The 26,651-nt window shown below is 39.1% G+C and overlaps 1 protein-coding gene across 2 annotated transcripts in view; it reads left to right on the top strand.

Annotated features, from left to right (window-relative positions):
- Window positions 1-7,865: 7,865 nt before the first annotated feature.
- LRGUK (leucine rich repeats and guanylate kinase domain containing) overlaps window positions 7,866-26,651 on the top strand; it is a 60,259-nt gene continuing 41,473 nt past the window's right edge. For both annotated transcript variants that reach the window (XM_066551062.1, XM_066551061.1), the window contains exons 1-9: window positions 7,866-8,092; window positions 9,521-9,628; window positions 10,833-10,914; window positions 13,900-14,000; window positions 14,362-14,443; window positions 16,120-16,244; window positions 21,059-21,202; window positions 23,829-23,909; window positions 24,511-24,597. In XM_066551062.1, the coding sequence (XP_066407159.1) occupies window positions 7,922-8,092; window positions 9,521-9,628; window positions 10,833-10,914; window positions 13,900-14,000; window positions 14,362-14,443; window positions 16,120-16,244; window positions 21,059-21,202; window positions 23,829-23,909; window positions 24,511-24,597 (981 nt within the window). In that variant the 5' untranslated portion in view covers window positions 7,866-7,921. The remainder of the gene's footprint in view (window positions 8,093-9,520; window positions 9,629-10,832; window positions 10,915-13,899; window positions 14,001-14,361; window positions 14,444-16,119; window positions 16,245-21,058; window positions 21,203-23,828; window positions 23,910-24,510; window positions 24,598-26,651) is intronic.

The following is a 26,651-nucleotide window of genomic DNA, read 5'->3' as shown; positions in this document are numbered from 1 at the left end:
AGGGAGAGCTTCCAGCACATTGCAGGCCTGAAGGGGCTCCAGGAGAGCTGCAGAGGGACTGGGGCCAAGGCCTGCAGGGACAGCACCCAGGGAATGGCTCCCAGTGCCAGAGGGCAGCCAGGGATGGGATCTTGGCAATGAGGAATTCCTGGCTGGGCTGGAATTGCCAGAGCAGCTGGGGCTGCCCCTGCATCCTTGCAATGCCCAAGGCCAGGCTGGACACTGGGGCTGGAGCAGCCTGGGATAGTGGGAGGTGTCCCTGCCATGGATGGGGTGGCACTGGGTGGGCTGTAAGGTCCCTTCCCACCCAAACCATTCAGTGATTCTGTTCCCTTGCTCCAGTCCTTCCCCACAAATCATTCTGCTGTCCTGACGTGACCCTGCAGGACACAGCAGTTCACAGACAAAGCCTGGAGATTCTGTTTTGTAGAGCCCCATGAAATGCTGGCAGCTCTGCCAGGGACCATTCCAGGGAAGTGCTCCCCTGGTGCTTAAAGAGACAAGGAAATACTTCTCCAGACCACAAACCCGAAATGTTTCCATGGGGGCCGTAAACGTTCATGAAGGTTTCACAATTTCCTTTTTACGGCCTCATAATCTTTACTGGGTTTTAATTATGCCACAGTCCTGAAGGCTGTGCCAGACACAATAGGAAAGGTGGATGGAAAAGCAAATTGCTCTGATTCCTTTCATAGTTCGAGTGTCAGCCTCCAGCACATCCTCTCCTGAGGGTTTCTTCCCTTTTTATCCTCTTATGATACAAACCTGATATAAATTCATTTATTGGATGTACACACATGGGCAGGGATAGGAGAGAGAGGGATGGATGGATGGATGGATGGATGGATGGATGGATGATGGATGATGGATGGATGGATGGATGGATGGATGGATGGATGGATGGATGGATGATGGATGGATGGATGGATGGATGATGGATGGATGATGGATGGATGATGGATGGATGGATGGATGGATGGATGGATGGATGGATGGATGGATGGATGGATGGATGGATGGATGATGGATGATGGATGGATGGATGGATGGATGATGGATGGATGGATGATGGATGGATGATGGATGGATGGATGGATGGATGGATGGATGGATGGATGGATGGATGGATGGATGATGGATGGATGATGGATGGATGGATGGATGATGGATGGATGGATGATGGATGGATGGATGGATGGATGGATGGATGGATGGATGGATGGATGGATGGATGGAGGATGGATGGATGATGGATGGATGGATGGATGATGGATGGATGGATGGATGATGGATGGATGATGGATGGATGGATGGATGGATGGATGATGGATGGATGGATGGATGGATGGATGGATGGATGGATGGATGGATGATGGATGGATGGATGGATGGATGATGGATGGATGGATGGATGGATGGATGGATGGATGGATGGATGGATGATGGATGGATGATGGATGGATGGATGGATGGATGGATGGATGGATGGATGGATGGATGGATGGATGGATGGATGGATGGATGGATGGATGATGGATGGATGGATGGATGGATGGATGGATGATGGATGGATGGATGGATGGATGGATGGATGGAGGATGGATGGATGATGGATGGATGGATGGATGATGGATGGATGGATGGATGATGGATGGATGATGGATGGATGGATGGATGGATGGATGGATGGATGGATGGATGGATGGATGGATGGATGGATGGATGGATGGATGGATGGATGGATGGATGGATGATGGATGGATGGATGGATGGATGGATGGATGGATGGATGGATGGATGGATGGATGGATGGATGGATGGATGGATGGATGGATGGATGGATGGATGGATGGATGGATGGATGGATGGATGGATGGATGGATGGATGGATGGATGGATGGATGGATGGATGGATGGATGGATGGATGGATGGATGGATGGATGGATGGATGGATGGATGGATGGATGGATGGATGGATGGATGGATGGATGGATGGATGGATGGATGGATGGATGGATGGATGGATGGATGGATGGATGGATGGATGGATGGATGGATGGATGGATGGATGGATGGATGGATGGATGGATGGATGGATGGATGGATGGATGGATGGATGGATGGATGGATGGATGGATGGATGGATGGATGGATGGATGGATGGATGGATGGATGGATGGATGGATGGATGGATGGATGGATGGATGGATGGATGGATGGATGGATGGATGGATGGATGGATGGATGGATGGATGGATGGATGGATGGATGGATGGATGGATGGATGGATGGATGGATGGATGGATGGATGGATGGATGGATGGATGGATGGATGATGGATGGACGGATGGATGGATGGATGGATGGATGGATGGATGGACAGCCCATCCATGGATACCAAGGTGTGCATCCCCCCCAGCCTCATCGCCGGCCATTCACAGACAGCTCTGGCTGGAGGGGTTTGCTGGGGAGCCTTTCCACTGAGGCTCCTTTGTCTCTGGCTGCAGCAGTTTTATTTTATTGGCATGAACCATAATTACAGATCTCGTTCTGGATGTGGTGCATGGCAGTGAGGGGCGGCCCTCAGACAGGGAGGAAGTCCCAAGAGGAAATTAACACTTCAGCAATGTCACTGCTATTGCTCGGAGCTCTGTGGGATGGAAAGGAGTCGTTTTACAGAGCTGAGACACAGCAAATCCCACAAATGGAGTGGAAAGGAGTCATTTTACAGAGCTGAGACACAGCAAATCCCACAAATGGAGTGGAAAGGAGTCATTTTGCAGAGCTGAGACACAGCCAATCCCACAAATGGCCACTTGCACCCCCATCCTGAGGCTTTGGGATCCCCGGGACACACAAACCCCGCTCACCACTGCAGAACCTTGGCCACAAAGCTGCCTGTGCTGTAATCCCAGGAATTCATTCCCCAAGGATTCATCCCACCACACTTTAAAGCTCCACATCAGGAGCAACCCAGGAGCAACCCAGGCCTGGATGTCCAAGGCTGAGAGCAGAACAGGGAATGTGGTGCCCTGAGGACTCTGTGCTCCAAACATGATAAATTCCAAAGGAAGCTGAGATCCAGGGAACCCAAACATTACTCTCCAGGACACAACCCTTGGTGGGCTGGCCTTGCTCTTTCATTCCTGGCTGGGAAATTGGGATTCCATCCTAACCCAAGCTGGAACTGCCTGTGCCCGGCAGATCAAGCTCTGGCTTTTGCACTGAGCAGGGAGCATGCTGAGAAATGAGGTGTTTAACTTTATTTTCCATTCTTACCTTTGCTGATTGGATCTAACCACCGAGGCAGGAACAAAAAAAAAACCCGAGGTGGCTGCGGGCTGCAAATTTAATAATCATTAAATTTGCTTTTGGATGACCTGTGCAAAGCTCATCGGGAGCCATTTCCTGGGAAGTTCATTGCATCGGTGTTCATTATTTACTCTGCTAAGCTGAGGCGCAGCGGCAGTCAGGGGAGAAAATTGGCCTGTTTGGGCCTTTCCCTTCGGTGTTTGTAATTTCCTCCGCTGAGCTGCAGCATGAAATGGGTTTGGCCATGAGCTGCCTCAGCTCATCCCGCGGCACCCAGGCACCGTCAGGGCGACGGAGCAGGGACAGCGTTTGCCGTTAGCACTCTGAGTGGGAAGTGCTCCCTCTGTCAAGAGTGGGGAGGTTTTATGAGGACAACAACTGCAGATTTACAGCTCCAGCTCTGGGTTTTGGGGTTGTTTTAATGGTCATTTGGTGTTTGCTGTTACAGAGCCAGGAGAGTTTGGGGAACATTTCACACCGGAGCCAAGCAGTGTTTGGAATTCAAAATAAGATGGAATATTTGGGGAAACATCTCACCACCTGTGTCCTACTGATGCCTCAGAGTTCAGCTTTTATATTTTTCACATTCTGAGCTGCTTTAGTCTGTGGGTTGAGCTTCATATTATGGGATGATGAGCTCTCTGCACAGAGCAGGGAGACAAAACAATTCCTGCTCCAGCTGGGCACCAAGGACAAATTGTCACATTCATATTTTCTGAAAAATCCCTTTGCCCAGGATTTCTTCTCCTGGGTACCTGAGAAGCCTCAGAGGAAAAGGAAAACAATATTATCTCATTTGCTTCTCCTGTGTTTTGCTGCTTTGGAATGTGGTTGGAGATTGTTTATCCAACAGGTGATTGTTTCATTGGTTTCATGGGAATTGTTTTGACTTAATGACCAATCACAGTCAGGCTGTGTCAGTAGTCTGGAAGGAGTCATGAGTTTTTCATTACTTTCTGTATTCTTTAGTATAGTTTATTATGGCATTCTTTAATATAATATAGTATTGTAAAATAATAAATTAGCTTTCTGAGAACATGGAGTCAGATTCATCATTTCCTCCTTCATCCTGGGGACCCAGCAAATACCACAACAAATGACCCAAATCTCAGCCCAGGAGCACAAACCCCGTGGGCTGGAGAGAGAAAAACAAGCAGGGTGGGACTGCAGGGGCTGAAGCTGGAATGGGACAATGAACTGCAAGATGCAAATGGAGCAGAACTGATCCCAGGGAGAGACCCCGGGAGCGCTGGTGCATTTTGGGGCCATTTTGGTTCATCTTGGGTGCAGCCCTGGCTGGGCTCTGGTGCTGCCCAAGGTGGGTCCATGGAGGAGATCCTTGGAATGAATCCCTGCTTTATTCTGGGACTCTGCCCAGCCTCTGCTCTAGCTCAGATTCTCAAGGCATTGCCATCAGCCCCATCTCCTGTGGGAGTGACCCAATTCCCTGTGTGCAGGAGGGAAGCAGGGGATGATGACCCTGCAGTTTGCAGAAGGCAAAACCCACAGATGTGGGCTGCGAAACAGGGGGGTTTGGCAAGGAGAACATCCTGGAGATCACAAATGCTTGGAACAGCCCCAGCAGCACAACAGGGAGCAAAACATCACTGCCCTCGAGCAGCTCCTGCGTGGCTTTGCCGCTCTGCTGATCCAGAGCTGTTCTCCTGGGTCACAGCAAGCCCCAAAGCCTCCTGATGCCTGGAACAGAGGCTACACAGAGCTTGTCTGAGGTTACAAATGCAGGATGTGGCAGGGGCTGTGTGTTCTATCCCCATGTGTCAGAGCTGGGGCAGTTCTCTCTGTTCATGGGGCCACCTGCTAAAACCAGGTGGGACAGTTTTCTTTATCTCTTCCACACCCAATCCTCCTTTCAAAAAAGATCTCTTCTGTTCATTGAGTTTCCCTGATCCAATTCCATCATCCCATGGGGAGATGCTGCGCCCAGGGGAGGAGCCAAGCATTCCTACCTGGATCCAATCTGAGGTGCTGGGACAGCACAGCAGCCTTTGCCCAGTGCATTGCCAGAGGAGCAGCTTCTGCTGCCCTGCATGGCCAGAGGGAGCCCAGGCCCATCTGCAGCAGCCCTGGAGCTGCAGAGGAAAACTCCCCCCTTGTGCAGGATCCCTGCTCCAGCAGAACCACAGCTGGCACTGCAGGAGGGCTGAGCCCCCATGGGATGGGGCTGTGCCACCTCCCTGACACACAGGGGGCAGCTCCTGCTCTCACTCTGACAGTGGGTTGGTTTCTTGTTTGTACCATTGCATTTGTATTTTTAATTTTCCTAGTTAAGGACTGTTATTCCCATTCCCATATCTTTGCCTGAGAGCCCCTTAATTTCAAAATTAAAATAATTCAGGGAGAGTGGGTTTACATTTTCCATTTCAAAAGAGGTTTCTGCCTTCCTTAGCAGACACCTGTCTTTTCAAACCAAGAGAGAGTTAAAGGAATAAAGTGGGGATTTATTAAAGATCTTCACAGGATACAGCTTGGGCAGTGCAAGAGCCCAGCCATGGATGAACCCAAGATGGACTCTGAATCACGAGTTTTCACACTTTTATAAGTTTTGGTCCATTTCCATATTGGGGTTAATTGTCCAATTCCAGCTCCAGGTTATGCAGTCCCATCCTCTCAGATTGCTCTCCTCAATTTGCTGTTGTTTGCACTTTTTTGGGCCTGAAGCTGCCCAAAACCCAAGCTGTCCTTGGTTCTGGGGTTGGAAAAGGATTGTTCTGTCTGACTGAGCTGTGAGGAGAACTTGCTGACACTTTATATGGAGTTCAGAGTCACACACTAATGCAGAATCTGGAAAATAGGAAAGCTAAGACTCAAGGCATCGCTCCCCAGCCCCAGACAGGGCTCCCCTTCCCTTGCAGGGCTTTCTGTCCTTTCTGAGCTCTCCACTGCCGGGGGCTGCTCAGTGGAGAAGGAATAAATCCCATTAAGGGTTTGAACATTTATGAGCAGAGAGATAATAAAAGGAGGTAATTTGGGGTGGCTTTATTGCACTTATCATAATGTTTCCCTGAAGCACAGAGATAAAAGTCAGCGAGCAATGTCCATAAGGAGTTTTTATATCTCCCTTTTCATTTTTTTCTTAGCAATAATCACCTCATTCAAAGATGAGATGTCACTTTACCAACAATGGAAATTCACTGCAATAACCCCATCCCCGATATTAAATTGTTTAACCACATGGATAAGTTCTTTCCCCATGTTTATCTTGCAGGGATTTGTATTTGGAGACATCTCCTCCTCCTTTTCCCCTTTATTTTCTGCCTTTTCATTCTCAGTTTACCCCATTCTGCAATGTAAAAAAAAAAGAAAAGTGAATGTTAGACCCAAAACCTCAAATATCTTTAGCATCTTTACTTCAAATTTGTATTAGGAGCAGATTGCTGTCTGTAAGATACACGTGATATAAAAAAAGGACAACACACAAAGATATCTCAAAAGCTGTAATTTTGCTTTCCCCTGCTGTGACAGTCTCATCTCTCATTATTTCCCAAAAATCTGGCAAAATTATATAGATTTTTTTTCTTCCACCCATCAGTTCTGAAATTGTACCTTTTTCTTAAGGAAAAACAGTATTTCACCAACTATGGAGCAGTAATGGTGTGTTGTGAAAGAAAGTATAACAACAGAAATCTAATCTATATTTTTATTTATCTGTGTGCGTGTGTCTATACATACACACACACAAACATATATATATATATATATATATATATATATATGTATATAATTAATATTCCCAGGTCTGTATCAGTGCAATTGGAGGCACAAAACTCACTTAAAGTCACCCCTTCATGCAGGTGAAGAGACCCAGCCATTTACTCATCCCTAACAAGAAGTGTTTTCCCATTCAATATTTTTGCCCTGAAATCCCTCTTTTGTGCTATTTTTGGCCCTTCCCAATGGGATGTGTGAAAAATGCGTATTTTACGATTGGCTTTTGGCAAATATTCAAATGAATATTATATGTGTTGTGTTAGAAAGTGATGCTGTATTAATTTTCTTAGGTAATGTGTTAAATATCGTTTTAGGTTATAACATAAGGTTAAAATAGAAACTATGCTATGTAGGCAGGAAGAAGTTCATTTCTCCTGATAATGGAGCAATAAATTCTTTTTCTCTGAAAGATTCTGGTGTCCTGTGGCTGCTATCTCACTTCGAATCCTTTCTTTAAAAAAAGTATCCTACATAGCATAGTTTCTATTTTAACAATTTGTTATAACCTTAAACTATATTTAACACATTACCTAAGAAAATTAATACAGCATCACTTTCTAACACAACACATATAATATTCATTTGAATATTTGCCAAAAGCCAATCGTAAAATACGCATTTTTCACAATAACGTTTTTAAGTTGTTGCGCGCCCCGAGGCGGGAGCGAGGCCAGTGGCTGCCTCAGAGCCGCGAACTACAATTCCCAAGGTGCCCCGCTGCACGCTCTGCGCTCCTATTGGCTGGCGGGGCGGTTGGCGCCAATCACCGGCTCTTCCCGTCTCCATGGCAACGTGTAAACAAATGGCGGCGGCCTGGTCGGAGCAGGGAGGGCGCCGATAGCGGAGTCCCGTCCGTCTCCTCCCTCCTTATCACAGCTCATGGCGGGCGGCGAGGAGAACGGCCCAGAAGGCAGCCTCGGGGAGCCGCTCCCCCCTCCTGACGAGCCGTCGCAGCCCCTCGCCGAGGGGTTCCCCGAGGAGCGGCCCCGGCCCGGGGGCGAGGATGAGCAGGAGGAGAAGGGCGAGGAGGAAGAGTCGGAGCGCTCAGAGGTTCAGCCCAGGGCTCCGTGGGGAGGGGTGTGTGTATGGGAGGGAACTGCTCTTTCCCTCCTCGGTGTGGATTTTGGGGGAAGAAGGGCAGCACCTCTAATTTCTGCTTTTTTTAAGGTCCCTCCCGTCGCCGTGGTGTCCGGAGTCCTCCTGGATTTGTCCTTTCTCTCTCTCAAAATAAATTAGATTGGGAAAAAAAAAAAACTTTGAAAATTGTCAATTCCAGCCTTTAACCCAGCACCGCCAAGTGCTCCTGGCCATATAAGATTAAGGATAAACTGGCACATGTATGGCCAAATTAACCAAATTTCCTGCCTAAATTCCCAGCCCTGAGCTTCAAGAAGCCCCATGGACACGTGGGAATTTTCTCTCCCTGCCCTGCTGGGATTTAAATCCCAACACCACAAAATATCACCTCGTATTTTGCCTTGTGGAAATTATTCTGTGCTCTCCCTTGCTATGACATGCAGGTGCTATAATGAAATTTTTCTGTTCTTTATCTTGGTGGTCCCTGTTGCATTAAGCTATTTTCTGACCCAGAGGTGGGCGACTGAGAGATGTTTTAAAAACTTTTATTCCATTTGCAGTCTCATGTGCAGGGTGAGACAATACAGGTGTTATAATTCATACATCACAATCAGAAGCCAATTATTTCTTAATTACAAGATATTATAAGTGTTTCTTGGTCTGTCAGCTTTAGCCACACCATGCTGTAAATACCTTAAAGTCAATAATCTGAAATTACCCCTGGTGGGTCCCACTGCAATGCATCTTTCACAGCTCTGTTTCTCCAAAGTATCCAACAATGTCCAACCACATTCCAAAGCAGCAAAAAACAGGAGAGAAAAATGAGATAATGTTGTTTTCCTTTTTTTTTTTTTGAGGTTCTCAGCTTCCCAGGAGAAGAATCCTGGCAAAGGGATTTTTCCATAAAATATGACAATGACACAGATGAGGGAAGAGATGAGAATCTCGACTTCATGTTTCAGAAGGCTGATTTATTATTTTATGATATATATTATATTAAAAGAAAATGGTACATTAAAACTACACTAAACTATAGCAAAAGGATTTCATCAGAAGGCTAGAAAAGAATGAATAATAAAATCTTGTGACAGACCAGAGAGTCCAAAACAGCTGGACTGGGATTGGTCATGAATTAAAAACAATTCACATGCTCCAAATGCATTCACAATTCTCCAAATCACATTCCAAAGCAGCAAAACATGGAGAAGCTGAAGCTTCCCAGCTTCCCAGGAGAAGAAATCCTGGCAAAAGGAATTTTTCATCAAATATGTCAGTGACAGAGGACCTTTATCAGCCCTGTTCCCACCTGAACCCCAGCAGCCTCTGGCTTCTCCCAAGGGTGGGATTTCCCCTCATAAATCTACCCTAAATCCATTTTTTCCCTTTTCCTGGTGTTTTTAGGATCACTTGGAGGTGGTGTTGGATGAAGACACTGCAGCTGAGGGGCTCCACACCTTCGGCCGCTCAGCCTGTGGGACCGAGTATGTTTATCTTCATCTGTCACTGCCAGTGAGTACAAGCTAAAAAACATCAGTTTAAGGGGCTTTTCTGCACAAATATTCCCCTTTTTTTGGGCATAAAAATAATATCTAAAAATATAAAAGTAAATATATCTAGAAATAGAAAACATAAATTCTATATAAAAATATAAATATATAGTATATATAAAATAGAGATGAAAATATAAAAAATATATGTATAAATAGAAATATAAATTATATATAATATATATAAAATAGAGATAAAAATATTTTAAAATTATATGTAAAATAGAAATATAAATTATATATAATATATATAGAGATAAAAATATAAAAAATAAATTATATATAGAAATAGAAATAGAAATTACATATAATATATATAAAATAGAGATAAAAATATAAAAAATAAATTAGATCTAAAAATAGAAATATATAATATATATAATATATATAAAATAGAGATAAAAATATAAAAAATAAATTATATATAGAAATAGAAATATATATTATATATAATATTATTTGCTTTTTTTTCAACAGTAAATAGTTGGGAAAAAAGGCTTTGTTAAAAAGCAAGATGTCAAGAGGCAGATTTTTGTCAATGCCTGTTTCATGTGCAGGGTTTTTGATAAGATTCAGAGTGGCTCCTGCTGACTGCCAGAGTGGAGATTTGTTTTTTCTTTTAATGTAGTAGCATCAGCACTGAGATTTTTAAATTTTTATTTATTATTATTATTTTATTATATTTTTATTTTTATTATAATAATTATTATATTTTATTATATAATAATATATTTAGATTATATTATATTAAAGTATTATAATTATATAATAATATATTATAATATATATTACATGTTATAATATATTATATATTATTATATTTATATTATATGATGATTATGGTTATTGTTGCTTTTTTATTTTATTTTATTTTATTTTTTCCTTATCCAGTCCTTAGTTGTGAAAAATGTATCTTCCTCCTTCAGTCAGCTGGAGGAAAAGAAGTAGAGCAATGTGTAAATCACCTTGAAATGCTGCATTTGGGAAGTTGAAGTGGTTGTTTTGTTTTAAAGTCTTTTTTTTTTTTGGCATTTTCTCCATTTCTGGCTTCTCAACATCACTTTCTGTAGATGTCACCTTGTCCTGCTGCAGCTGGAGGGACTTTGGGGGAGCTGAGTTATTAACCAGTCATTAAAATTGTGATTAAAATCCTTTCCTTTTTCCAGGGTCGTGGGCTGAGTGACATCAGCATTCTCTCTGGATACATTCACCTGCAGAAAATGGAGCTTTCCTCCAATAAAATTAATGGTATGGAGTAAATAAACTACAAATTCCTGGCTGGTGCAGCTGTTTCAGATGAGAAATTCACTGGAGCATGGAGTTTTAGTGTCACAAAGCCTGGCTGACATTTTAATGGTGGCCAACATTGCACAGAGCCTTGATCTCCTCCGAAATGCCCAAAATCTCCACGGCCCATTAAGAGCAGCACATGTTTATAGTGGGAACATGGAGCTCAAATGCTCAGTTTATCACCAGGAGATAAAGTCCCAGTAGGTAGCAAGGTGAAAGGCTGGGGCATTTTTGGGGTGCCCCATGGCAGGAAGGAATGATGAACCTGGCTCCTTGTTCTCAGAAGGATTATTGTATGATATGATATGATATGATATGATATGATATGATATGATATGATATGATATGATATGATATGATATTAATCCTTCTGAGAACAAGGAGCCAGGTTCATCATTTATAATATAATATAATATATTATAATTATATTATATTATGATTATGATTATTATATATTATATAATTATATTACATATTATTAATATTATATTATATTATAAATGATTATAATATAATATAATATAATATAATATAATATAATATAATATAATATAATATAATATAATATAATATTATATTATATTATATTATATTATATTATATTATATTATATTATATTATATTATATCATATCATATTTTACATTACATTGTATTATATTACATTATCTATATACATTATATAACTAAATTATATATAATTATATAATATATATAATTAGATAATTTAGAAGATATTTTATATAATATACATTATATAATTACATATATTAATACATAATTACATATATTAATACATAATTACATTATATTAATGTGATATAGTACATTATATTACATTATACCATGTTATAGTATATTACATTACATTATATTATGTTTTATTACATTATATTATGCTAAACTAAACTATACTAAAGAATAGAGAAAGCATAGAGACAGAAGGCTAAAAGGTAATAATGAAAATTCGCCCAAAATCTCCATGGCCCATTCGGAGCAGCACATGTTTATAGTGGGAACATGGAGCTCAAACTCTCAGTTTATCACCCAGAGATAAAACCCCAGCAGATAGCAAGGTGAAGGGGTGTGGCAGGAAGGAAATTATGAATCTGAGTCCATGTTCTTAGAAGGCTAATTTATTATTATATTATATTATATTACATTATATTACATTTATTACATAATATTACATTGTATTACATTACACTATACTACATTATATTACATTAAAATGTATTATATAAAATTATATAATTATATATATTATATAATTAAGAGATATAGAATTATGTAATAGATATAATTAGATAATTTTATATTTTATACAATATATAATATATAATGACATATATTAATACATAATTACATTATATTAATGTCATATAATGTAATATAATACATTATATTACATTATATTATACTATGTTGTACTATACTATATTATATTCTATTATATTACATTATGTTATGTTATATTATATTATGTTCTATTATGTTATGTTATCTTATACTAAAGAATACAGAAAGGATACAGACAGAAGGCTAAAAAGATAAAAATGAAAACTTGTGACTCCTTCCAGAGTCCCAACACAGCTTGGCACTGAGTGGTCATTAATTAAAACAATTCCCATGAAACCAATGAAACAATCACCTGTTGGATAAACAATCTCCAACCACATTCCAAAGCAGCAAAACACAGGAGAAGCAAATGAGATAATATTGTTTTCCTTTTTTCTCTGAGGCTTCTCAGCTTCCCAGGAACAAAATCCTGGGCAAAGGGATTTTTCCAGAAAATGTGACTGTGACAAAGGTGGGGATTTGACACGTGCAGGTGGCAGAATATTCAACTTATGCTTGGTTTGGTTCTGCCAGCCTTGAGTTTTCCCTTGTCAGGGTTTTCCATGGATGACAAAAGGTCAAAAAAATTACATTTTTTACATTTAGAAAGGTGCCCAGTGGAGGCTGGGATGAGCTCCACCAGCTGCTCCTTCCCACTCTCTATATTGTTTTTTAATTTAACATCAAGTGGAATAAGCTGTGCTGGGGCAGCCACATTATTTCTCTCAAGATCCTTTCACTGGAGGAGCTGGAGTCCAAGAATAGCAGCACTTTTGTGAAGCAGCTCCTCTCCCTGCTCATTTTAATAAGATTTTAATTTTTTTTGTGGAGGCCAGACATGAACAGAGCAGGGACTTTTCCATAGCAACCACTCATTTACTCCTCAGTCCTGGCCTAAATGCTTTGCTCCACTAATTGATAACTCAGGCCAGAGTCAATCTGTCATTCTAGAGGTGGAGATAAAAATAATATATAAAAAATAAAACATGTATAAAAATACATAAGAATATAAAAATTGCATATAAAATCTATATTCTATTATATAATACATTATATATCATATTATATATACAATATGATATTTTATATATTATAGTATATTAATAGTATATTATAGTATATTACATATATTAAGATATTATATTATTATATATTAAATATTATTATATTATTACATCTATAATATATATGTATATATTATATATGTAATAATATGATATAATAATATAATAATATCTAATATGTTATTACACTATTATATCTAATATATATATTACACTATATTAATGATATATTATATTAATATATTATTATATTATGTTAATAATATCTAAAAATATAAAAATAAATTCTTGCTTTGAGGCAAGTCAGCTGGCATAATGAAAATAAATGTCTGACTTGGATATTTATTCTTTGTGGTTTATAAACCTTTTTTTTCCCCTTCTAGGAGAAGGTGTTAATATCTCTGATTTCTGCATTTCAGGCATCACCTTCTGAACGTGCAGCTCCAAATTAACTCTTAATTGCTGCAGGATGTAATTATCACATTTTGCTGGGATGATCTTAGCATTCAGGCCCAGCATTTGACATTTTGTTTCTTTTCCAGATCTTTCCTGTGTCAGTCACATGCCTTATTTAGTAGAGCTGAATGCTTCCAAAAACAAACTGACCACATATTTCAATTTTAGAGCACCTAAAAACCTCAGGGTAAGTCTGAAAAAAACATTAAAGTTTTAAATTCAAAACCATTTTCTGAATCTAAGTAAGATGTGTGTGAGCATAGGCAAAAGTCAATTTTTATTCCTTTTTTATTCACTTTTCTTACCTCAATACACATTTCCTTTTCCAAATATTTAGGTCTGTCTTTCATTTATATTTATATGTATAATTATGTGCATTTTATTTATATTTTTGTTCATTTATTTGTATTTTATTTATGTCTTTTATTTTCTCCCACACTGAACCCCTGCATGTGGAGGGAGGATGGAACAAACTCCCAGCCAGAGTAAGTGCTGAAGAAATAACCCCAAATTCCTCTCTTTTTTCTTTTTTTTTTTTTTTCCTTTAGGAAGTAGATTTTTCACACAATCACATCCCAAAAATGAAAGATTTGTCAGAATACCACTCACTTACCAAGCTCCTGCTGGATTGTATCCTTTGGGGAATCCCAAATGGGAGAAAAATTGATTTTTTTTTTGCTATTTCTTCAAATAAATTCCAGTTTTCTTTGTATTTTCCCTTCATGTCAGTTTTGTCCTTAATGCTGAGGTAAAATTGTAATTCTGGTGCTGAGACTGAGCTTAATTTACTTCAGCAGTGATGGTGTTAAAATATAACATATACTATATGAATATATATAATACAATTATATATAATTATATATATATAATATATAATATGTAATAAATAATATATAATATATAATAAGTATAATATTATATATTATATATAATTTAAAGATAAAATTTAAATTATATATATTAAAATAAATCTATCTAAAATAAAGATATATAATAACTATAGTATGTATTATATAAATAAATATAATATATATGATATCATATTATGTTATTTATTAAAGTAGTTTTTTATTTTAAAAAAATATTATTTATTTGTGTTCTTCCCACTTTACAAAGCCTGCAGGTGACACAAATCCTGTCAAAAATGGCACCAAAACACTCTTTTTTTTACAGTCTTAATTTTCCATCATGCTGCAAAAACCCCTCCAGCAAAATGAAAAAGGGGGGAAAATTAAAAAAAATATAAAATCAAATATTTGTTTTGTGGAGCTGATCTGTAGGTTTTGATATTGTGGATTTTTGGTGGATTTTTTTCATGCTGCCTCAGATTTCCTCTTTGGTGAAATGGAGATTAAAATGTTTTCATACACACAAGAGAAACCCCCAAAAAAAGAGGAAAATGAGGGCAGGGTTGGAAATTCAGAATTCAGTGGCACCAATCTGTGTCGAACTCTCCTCACCAGGCAGAACAATCCCATTTTTAATCAGAGATGGAAAAATCCTCTCTGAAATCTCCTGCAGAAGCAGAAACCTTTCCCATTCCTTTCCCAGTGACACTGACTCACCTTTCCTCACCATTTTTAGTGAATTTTGATGCACATGGTCAGGACATTTTCTCTTTTTTTTTTTTTTTGTGCACACCTGAGAGCTTTCTAAAGGGAGGAATTGTCCACACAGAGAGAGACACAACTTGGCCAAAAATAAGTGACAAAGCTTTATAGTGAGTCATGAAAAGGCTAAAAATGAATTTATTATTAGTCAGGGCTGAGCAATTTGCTGCCTCACATGGCTGCTTGTGGCTTAAACTTTAATTTTTCTTTATTCAAACTTTTGCCTAACTCCAGTCACCAAAGAGTCCCAGAGTTTTACCTGATTTTGGGCAGATCCAGGGTCAGGTTCCTCTCACTTCATCCATTCCAAGGAGGAATTGGAGCTGGATTTGTTGTCACAGGTTCTTTGTTTAGGGAATTTGAGGAGTTCTGGTAATGCTGAAGTTCCCTGAGAGGAATTCTAATTACTTGTGCTGTTGTTTTTATCTATGATGTTAATTTAAAATACACTTTCTCCTCTCAGGACAGATGGCCAGGACACAACAGGTATAATTTAAACTAAAATAACCCCATAAAAATATAACTTGAATAAAAACTTGAATAATTTCTGTAGGAGCAGTGGGATTTAAACCCCTTCAGGATAAATCCTTTCCTGTCCAGCTCCCCACCCCATAAACCCATTTTGTTAATTTATCACCTCATTACAGCTCAGGTTTTGTGTTCAGCTCCTTTGTTTTTCCTGAGAGCTCTGCACAGTTAATGAGATTGAGGAGATCCGGGGGCTGGAGGAGTGTCACAGCCTGACCCAGCTGGGACTGTCACACAACCGGCTCGCTGCCATCCGGGGCCTGCACAATCTGCCCGTCAGAGTCCTCAATCTGGTGAGAAAAATTGCATTCTGATGCTTTTCCTGACTGGCTCTTATCCAGAGAGCAGTACCTGGATATAAATAGTAAATATAATATTATAAATATGAGGATAAGAAATATTATATATATTATTTTATATTATATATTTTATATTATATATTATTTTATATTTTATATTATATAATGTCATGTAATGTTATGTTATATAATATAATGTTATGGTTCATAATATAATGTTTTATTATATATTATATATTAAATATATAATATATAATATATAATATATAATATATAATATATTATATATTATATATTATATATTATATATTATATATTATATATTATATATTATATTATATATTATATAATATCACATATATTATAATATAATATAATATATAGTGTATTATATATTTTATATATATGGTATATAATATATGATATATAATATATGATATTCTATATCATATATTATATCATATGTTATATAATGTATCATACACTATATTATATGTTATACATTATATAATGTCATCTAATATATAATAAATGTAATATATATTATATACTACATATTTTATAAATAAAATCTTTTTATGACACAAATATATTCTATAAATTACGTATAATATACATTATATATAATTTATATCATATTTCATAAGTATTATTACATAATTTCTTATAAATATTATCAATATGAAGATAATTACATAACGAATTATCAGAGATATCTGCAATACTATAAATTTTCAAAATTAATAATGCAAATGTTGCACAACCAAACCTATTTTTAATGCAATCCAGTGGCTCCAAAAGCAACAGGCTGCTTTAAAACAGCTTTTACTCTGTAATAAGAAGTGAAAAATATTTAATGGGACTTCAAAAATAAATCCCAAAAAACCTACATAGTGCTCCTATTGGCTACATTAGTTTTAAGCACCCACATAAATATTTGAAGTGAAGTGGATGAATCCCTTATCAGGAATAGGAATATTCCTTTTCCAATCCCTTTAAAAAATTTAAAGGTTTTTCTTCTATTCTGTAAAATTGGATGTAGAAAATACCAGCTCAGATTGGCCCTTGGCTGCTGCAGGATTCAGGGAAGGTGTTCACATTTAGCATGTTTTGAATAATATATTCAAATAAAAATTATATTTCACATCTATGATACCTCCAGGAGCTCTCAGTGGCAATAAATTGGAATTTGGTCTCATTTTTAGTGGGGAGGATGAATTCCAATTGGCCAAATCCCATGGAAATGTTCTGAAAGGAGCTCTAGGAGTGTGAGTGAGGAGCTTTTTTCTAAATACTTGAAAATACTTTGATGCTTTTTTCTCCAAATTTGAGCCACAGCAACTCCCTCCACCACTGTGTGCCCCGAATCCCTGGTTTGTTTAAAGGTCCACCAGGAATTCCTTTGGGAATCTGCTCTGTCCAAAGCTGGGATTTTGTTAACAGTTAAATCTTATTAAATGTGATCCTGTTCCTCATTTGGGGTTCTGAGGTGCTGATATCTCTATTGATAACACTGCTTGTCTTTTTAAATTAGCCATGGGAAAGTGATGGAAAGAGATTTTAGCTGAGCATTTTCTCTAAAAATTAGAAATAATTAGAATAAAATGCAGTTGCTATTATTATTATTATTACTACTATTATTATAGCAATTATTCTCCTTCTTTCTCCTTCTTTCTCCTTCTTTCTCCTTCCTTCTTCTTCTCTTTCCTTCCTTCTCTTTCCTCCCTTCTCTTTCCTCCCTTCTTTTCCTCCCTTCTTTTCCTCCCTTCTTTTCCTCCCTTCTTTTTCTCCTTCCTTTTTCTCCTTCCTTTTTCTCCTTCCTTTTTCTCCTTCCTTTTCCTCCTTCCTTTTCTCCTTTCTTCTTCTCAGCTTTCTCTCCCCTTGAGCTTTTCTTTTTTAAGTTTGAAAAGAGCAGAAAGTTCTGAAGTTTGGGCAGAACACTTCAAAACCTGTAAATTCTCCCTTGCTGTACCAAAAACCCCTTTATTCCACTCACGTTTGCAAAGGAAAAAAAATAAAATAAGAAGCACAGCTCTAATGAACTGGACCCTTAGGAATTTTCTGTTTTTAAAGGATCCATCCCCAAATCCCTTTTGTTCCCAGGATTTTCTGTGCACCTCTGGCCCAGCATTTTGCAATTCCAGCTCTGAGTTGTACCTGATTAACCAGAGGTCTAACGAAGCCTCCATGCTATTAATAGCCTAATTAAACATTTAAAAGTCAGGAAAAATGTCAAGGACAGACAACTGGATTAACATTAGAGTCAGCTGGCTTATTTATTTCAACAGTTCCTAAATATTTATTAATAGGAGATGAGGCTTCCAAGCTTTCAGCACAAGGTGAGGCTGATGGAAAAATAAAATTTGCAAGGTTATGGAGGAGGAATCCTGTGGAGAGGCCATCTGGGAATGTGTGGGACAGGGATGAGCATGGAATTGTTATCCCTGCTTGGAGTTTGGGCAGAAATGAGTCTCTGATTTGTGAGGCCCTGAGGAGTGAAACCATCTGGAGGCCAGTGAGAAATCAGGGCCTTGTTTGAAAAAACTCTGAGGGTTGGTTCTCAGAAATTTGGGGCGTTTCGTGTGGGAAAGTCTGGAAGAACTGACAGGGAAATTGGGGGGTTTTAATTATTATTTTTTAAACATTTCTGTGCTGTCACTGACAAGCGAATGGAGCCTTCGCTTGATGTGCGTTACTGTAGATTTATGTACTCCAGGGAGATTTTGGTATCATACCAGGGAATCAGGGAATCATGGAATGGTTTCGGGTTGGAAGGGACCTTCAAGGTCACCCAATGCCACCCCTGCCATGGCAGGGACACCTCCCCCTGTCCCAGGCTGCTCCAGCCCCAGTGTCCAACCTTGGGCATTGCAGGGATCAGGGGCAGCCCCAGCTGCTCTGGGAATCCCTTCCCAAAATCCCAGCCCAGTCTCCCTCTCCAGGGAATTCCCTCCATTCCCAGCTCTCCCAGCCTGGGATTGGATCCATCCCCACCCCGACTCCTCTCTAGGAAGGGATTTTGGGATCCGGGGGCTTCACTGGGAATCTCAGGACTCCAGGAAGGGTCTCCCTTCCCTTTTCCATCCCCAACTTCCATAAAAATCCCTCGGGATGGATTCTGAGTGTCCCAAATCCCAGAATCCCAGAGCAGTTTGGGTGGGAAGGGCCCTCCAAGCTCATTCCAGGGACACCTCCCCTATCCCAGGCTGCTCCAATCCTTCCTTGGGCACTGCAGGGATGCAGGGGCAGCCCCAGCTGCTCTGGCAATCCCAGCCCAGCCAGGAATTCCTCATTGCCAAGATCCCATCCCTGGCTGCCCTCTGGCACTGGGAGCCATTCCCTGGGTGCTGTCCCTGCAGGCCTTGGCCCCAGTCCCTCTGCAGCTCTCCTGGAGCCCCTGCAGGCCTGCAATGTGCTGGAAGCTCTCCCTGGAGCCTTCCCTTCTCCAGGGGAGCATTCCCAACCCTCAGCCTGTCTCCTCTCTATCCCACCTTAATTTTTTCATTATTTATTCTGTAATCACAAGTGTAAATAGAGCCATGATTACAGAGGGAAATTCAATGTATTTATGTATATATATTCCATAATTTTCCATGCATCTCTGTGTTCTAAATTTTGAGCTGGATGGTGACAAGAGTGTTCTGGGGCCAATATCAGCTTTTAAAAATTGTCAGAGCTCTTTTTATTGCTGTTGTCTCTTCAAGGTGAGTTGGAGATAAGCTAATCAGGAGAGAGGTGATTCCTTTTTTCCATGAGTAGAAATGTGACACATCAAGATGTGCATGAGGCTAATGCATAATGGCCTATTTGTGACAGGATTCTCTACAAGAAAGGATCCTCAAATCCAACAAATATTGTTTTTTTCCCCTCAGCAATGGTGTTTTCCATAGAGATATATCTGCAGAAATGTCACACATCAGGATGTGCATGAGGCTAATGCAGAAAGGTCTATTTGTGACAGGGTTCTCCATGAGAAAAGATCCTCAAATCCAACAAATAACTCCTTTTTCCCCTCAGGAATGCTGTTTTCCATAGAGGTATATCAGCAGAAATATAACACATCAGGATGTGCATGAGAAAAATGCAGAAAGGCCTACTTGTGATAGGATTCTCCACAAGAAAGGATCCTCAAATGCAACAAATAACATTCCAGAAGGAAAAAAAAAGAGTTATTTGTTGGATTTGAGGACTTTTTGTCGTGGAGAATCCTGTCAAAAATAGGACTTAATGCATTAGCCTCATGCACATCCTGATGTGTTACATTTCTGCTGATAAACCTCTATGGGAAACAACATTCCTGAGGGAAAAAAGGAGTTGTTTTCCATCGGGATATATCTGCAGAAATATAACACATCAGGATGTGCACGAGGCTAATGCATTCAGTCCTATTTTTGACAGGATTCTCCATGACAAAAACTCCTCAAATCCAACAAACAACATTCCAGAAGGCAAAAAGGAGTTGTTTTTCATAGAGGTATATCAGCAGAAATGTAACACATCAGGATGTGCACAAGGCTAATGCATTAAGTCCTTTTTTTTACAGGATTCTCCATGACAAAAAGTCCTCCAATCCAACAAATAACTGGTTTGTTTTTTTCCCCTCAGGAATATTGTTTTCCATAGGGGTTTATCAGCAGAAATTAACACATTAGGATGTGCATGAGGCTAATGCATTAAGTCCTATTTTTGACAGGATTCTCCATGACAAAAACTCCTCAAATCCAACAAATAACACCGTTTTCCCCTCAGGAATGTTGTTTTCCATAGAGGTTTATTTGCAGTTTCTCTGTTTTCATTCTTCTCCCTAGAGCTTTAACCAGATTGAGAAGGTGGATGGGCTGAAGAGCTTGAAAAATCTGCAGTGTGTCAATCTGTCCAACAATAAAATAAACAGCCTGCGAGGCTTGGAGGAGCACGACCTGCTGGAGGCGATCAACCTGGAGGACAACCAGGTACCCGGCTGAGCTCAGCTCCTTCCAACAGCACGGAATATTTTCATTTTTCAACAACAAATTCCTTGAAGGGCTCCAAAAATCCTCCAGCACTGCAAGGAGTGATTAGAAAAGCTGAATTATTTTCTTTTTGGTGTTTCCCATGTTGATTGCTGGCGTCCTCTCAGCCCTTATTTGATATCTGAGGTGGCTTTCTCTCCACTCAGGTGCCCCTTTGGTGCTCTCGCTCACTGAGGATTGGGTCAGGCAGGGATGAGTTTGCAGCTTTTCCACCTCAATTATTCCAAAAGATCTTTACTTACACCACACAGGGGAGGTTGTTAATACCTCCCAGCCCAATTTTATGACCACAGATCCTTCTGAGCTCTCAGCTGGAAACTCCCTGCAAAGCAGAACCGCAAAAAAAAAAACTGTTAAAAAGTGGATTTTGTTATGCAGCACAATTTTCTGTACTGGAAATACAATGGCACCATCCAACTCTTTTGAATTTTGAATGCCAAGCCAAATATCCACAATAATTTCGATATTGATCTTCCAGCATCCTTAACTGAAAAAAAAAAAAAAATCAATCCATGAATCACTTTGACGTCAAAGAAGTGTGAAAAAAAAGATAACCTAAGGAAACAAAAATATAAAGCAGCAGTGGAACATTTCCTACATTTTCTGTCATTTTTCTCTCCTTGCAAGTGGATTTAATTCGAGTCACTGTGCATTCTTTTTTTCTGCCTGACATTTAAAGGTGCCTCAATTGCAACAGACAGGAAACTCTCTAATGGTGTGCTTGTTATTAACATTAATAGCACCACTTCCAATGCCTTATTTGTTTTCCACTGTTCTTTCCAGCACAGAAAAACTCTTGATTTTACCTCATCAAAACTTGCCTCTTTGAATGATGTCATTGAAACTGTTCAGTGAGTTTTTCAAATGTTATTTTGAACTTTTATTTTTTAATGTTGCCTTCTAAAGAATCATTTAAAGAGGAGTTTTAATTAATTAACACAGGGAGTTAGTTCAGCTCACAACCATTAAGAATGATCTTAAATTCTTGATTTTTTTTTTTTACAAAATGGGCACAACAGGTTCAGCTGCAAATGTGTGGTTTGTAAGCACTCAGTGATTTTCCAGCTGTTGATGGCTGGAATTCTGGGATTTATTGAAGAAATCCACTCAGATCACATTTAACTTCACCAGAACTGTCCTGGGTGGGGTGATTCTCATCTCAAAGTGAGTTTAGAGCAGGCTGGGGTTGAGGTTTATGATTTTAGGCACTTTAAAAAGATTGAGTATAAATTAGGGAGAATCTGGAGGTTTTAGGTTCAGTTGGGCCTTTCAGGATTTAGAAGGGGCTATGAAAGAGATGGAGAGAGGATTTTTACATGGAAAAACAACAGACAGGAGAAAAGGGAATGGTTCTGCAGTAAAAGAGGAGAGACTGAGATTGGATTTGGGGCTGGAATTCCCAGAGCATCCCTGGATCAAGTGTCCCAGGCCAGGCTGGACCCTGGCACAGTGGGAGATGTCCCTGCCCGTGGCACTGGATGGGTTTGAAGGTTTGAAGGTCCCTCCAACCCAACCCTTTCCACAATGATTCTTTAATTCCATTTTTCAGCAGAAAACCAGGCTGGTTTGGGCCACACAAACCGTGATTAACCCCATTAATGAGTGCCCAGCTTTCCTTTGTGCACCACTGAGACCCCAGATAGGCTGGAGCTTCTGGATTCCCTGATTTATCCCTCTGGGCACATCCAAGGACAAAAATCCTGGTCCTTTTTAAACCAAGCATAACCAAGGACTTCTTTAACCAAGTTCATCTGGTTAAAAAAAGTCCTTGGTTAAAAAAGGACCAGGATTTTGGTTTAAAAATCCTTGGTTAAAAAAGGACCAGGATTTTGGTTAAAAAATGTCCTTGGTTATCCTTCATTAAAAAAGGACCAGGATTTTGGTATAAAAATCCTTGGTTAAAAAAGGACTAGGATTTTGGTTTAAAAATCCTTGGTTATCCTTGGTTAAAAAAGGACCAGGATTTTGGTTTAAAAATCCTTGGTTATCCTTGGTTAAAAAAGGACCAGGATTTTGGTTAAAAAAGTCCTTGGTTAAAAAAGGGCAAGGATTTTGGTTAAAAAAGTCCTTGGTTAAAAAAGGACCAGGATTTTGCTTTAAAAATCCTTGGTTATCCTTGGTTAAAAAAGGACCAGGATTTTTGTCCTTGGATGTGTAGGATGAACTTGAACTTCAGTGAAAAGAAACTCTTAGAACGATTTTATTTATTTATTTTTTTTAAACTACCCAGCCAGAGCAGGAATTTAACTGCAGAACTGCCTCACTCAAGCACATCAGCACATAAAAAGCCAAATGTGTCAGGGTTTGACATTTGAAAGAGCTGGGAAAGTGCAGGTGCATTTGGAAATTGCTGTGTGGATTATCCTGCTGCTCCAGCCAGCAGCCAAGTCACCTCCTTTTGTGCCTGGAAGTGCCTCACTGAGTGCAGTTAACGTGTAAACCCCTCTTGTGATTTAGAATGACTCTTTTCAATGCCCAGGTTTGAGGAGCAGGCATTAAAATAGTTCATTTTCCCCGCCTAGTTCTCCTGGATTCTGATTCATGCTCTGTTTCTCTCCCTGCTCAGGTGGCTGAGCTGAGTGAGCTTAAATGGATTGAGGACCTGCCTCTCCTCAGGGATTTAAACCTTCTAAAAAACCCTCTACAGGTAAGAGAGAGCCAAAAATGAGAACCTAAACCTGTTGGTTTGAATCCTTTTAGCCTCAGTTTCTGTCTCTAGAAGTGGGCAGGTCATTTGTCCTGAGTGATCAAAGACAATCCTATCCCAGCCCTTGTGATTTCTGAATTTGGTGTGAATTTTACACTCATTCCCAATGCCAGAAAGAAGAAAAGTATTAAGAGTTTAATTTTTCTTGTAATTGCCTGTTTTTTATTGGCTTTTTTGAGGTTGATTTGTCGTGGCCCACAATAAAATTAGCAGGAAAAATAATTGAAATAGACTATTCCTGATTTTCCACAATCTGAAAGGCTTTTCCTTCTCCTAAGCAAAGTCTGATCAAATCCCTTTCCATTTTTAAATTCCCATCTTGGCCTTTTGAATGTTGGGGTTACCAACTTTTGAACAATTCAGCTCTTGCTGCAGCAGTGAAGGCTCGGGTTAGGCAGTGCCTTGACACCCTTCAGGGTAAAAAAAAAAAACCTTTTATTTTGCAATTTATTGACAAAGACTTAATTTTAGCTGATTGGAATTCAATACAGGCTGGATGAAGTGAAGTATTTTTTCTCAAAATGGAAATTTTTCCCCTCAGGAAAAAGGCAGTTATTGGCTCTCAGCGATTTTCATGTTGCTCCAAGTCACGCATCTGGACCTCAAAAAGGTCTCAGTGGAAGAAAAGGTAAGCAAACATCATCTCATCCTGCAGAATTTCTGAGTAAATAATACAAAATCCAGGCTTGCAGCTGTAGCAAACCTCCTCCCCCAAAATCCTGCTTGAGGGGAATTCTGTAGGGTTGGAAACCTTTCCCTGCTGTGGTGCCTGAACTGGGGTTTGGTTGCTGCAGGTGCTGTTTGGGGCACATTTTTTGTTCATAAAGGGAAATTTCTGTGTTTTACTGGAAGGAGGAGATGATTCCATGAAAAGCATGGAAGGGACAGGCAGGTGGATGCTCTATTTCCAGTCTCACCATTCCCAGGTGACTTCTCCCAGTATCGTTTCTCCTCTGAAAATTGGATTTTTTTTGCTGCTCTGCAGCTTTGTTGTGATATTTGAGGAATTCTTGGAAAATTCTTCCACTTGATCTGATGGAATACACTATAAGTATATGTGGAGGATTATTATTATTATTATTATTATTATTATTATTATTATTATTATTATTATTGCAGCTGGTTTATGATATTTGAGGAATTCTTGGAAAATTCTTCCACTTGATCTGATGGAATGCACTATAAATATATGTGGATTATTATTATTATTATTATTATTATTATTATCATCATCATCATCATTGGCATTATCATTAATGTTATTTTATTTTTTATTTATTTATTATTACTAAATTGGCTGCAGCAGGCACTGGACTATTATTATTATTATATTATTATTATTAATTTAATTATATAATAAGTAAATTAACATTAATATTTATTTATTTATTTATTTATTTATTTATTTATTTATTTATTTATTTATTTATTATTACTATATTGGCTGCAGCAGGCACTGAGATCAACCTTTGTGCCCCCACCCTGTCTGGTGCTGAATTAATTAATTACTGAGTAACCTGATGGAAAATCCAGGACACAGGAACTCAGAGATTTGTATTTTTATTGTAACTCAGTTTTCTGGGACCATCCACAACAACCAGGAGCCTTCTCACTTGGGCCAAGCCATGCTGGAACTGCTGTAATTCAGGGAATTGTCCTTTCAAAATGATCCCTGCAGGAAATCCATCGCTCCCAGTTTTATAAATGTTGGGGTTCTTGTTTAGTGCCAGGCTCTGTCCATCCTGAGCACGCAGATGATGATACCAGAGTGTAATTTACCCAACTCCCCAAAACGCTGATCTCATTCTTTGTCTTACGTGCCAGCCTGTTTTCCTCTCAATATCACTTTGAATACAATAATGAAATTTTTTCCTTTCCATGGACTGTAAAAGTGAACCTGAGTGGCTGCTTCAGACCAGAATTTAATTTCTGAGTGATAAAAGTTGCTCCACAGAATCCTCTCCTCATGTTATTTTAGGGTGCCTCCTCTTGCCTCAAGGATTCTCTTGGCAATCTGAATTTGGAGGAGCAGCTCTGTGTCTCACTGACACAGAATGGATGTACAGGAGCATGGGTTAGATCAGGAGGGTAGTTTGGAAGTGGAATTCCTGCTTGTCCAACTCATCACTCAGTGAGTTGGGTTCTCACTGTGGAATAGTCTTGCAATATTAATAATATTATTGATAATCCTTCCTTCAGGGTGCCCTTGACCAGCTGGTGTGCACCAGGATGCACTCACTGTGCTCCCAGCCACTAATTCAGAGCAAAGGACCAAATTAGAGCTAAAATTAATTAGGTTTTAATTTTGATTTTAAAATTTTTTTAAAAAATTATTTATTTAATTTAATTATTTTTCCCTCCTCCTGCTTTCCCCTGAATATGTAGAACTGGAGTTCTGAGTACTGAATGATTCCAGCCATGGCATTCCAGGCTGGAAATGGATTATCCTGGCATGGATTGGCTGCTCCAACCTTGCTTGGGGAAAGCACCAGGCAATACAAAATGGCCCAGCCAAATCCTAAAAGTGACCAGCACTGGTGAATCCACCAATTATTTCCCTGGGGAAATTCCCACGGAATCCAGAATGGTTTGGGTTGGAAGGGAGACCTCAAAGGGACCTCAAGATTTCTCTTGGCAAACTGAATTTGGAATAGTCTTGCAATATTAATAATATTAATAATA

Source organism: Molothrus aeneus, chromosome 5 (assembly GCF_037042795.1).
Source record: "Molothrus aeneus isolate 106 chromosome 5, BPBGC_Maene_1.0, whole genome shotgun sequence".
In the NCBI taxonomy this organism is placed as follows: domain Eukaryota; kingdom Metazoa; phylum Chordata; class Aves; order Passeriformes; family Icteridae; genus Molothrus; species Molothrus aeneus.
Note: the sequence above shows the minus strand (reverse complement) of the source record. Positions and strands in the feature narration are given on the sequence as shown.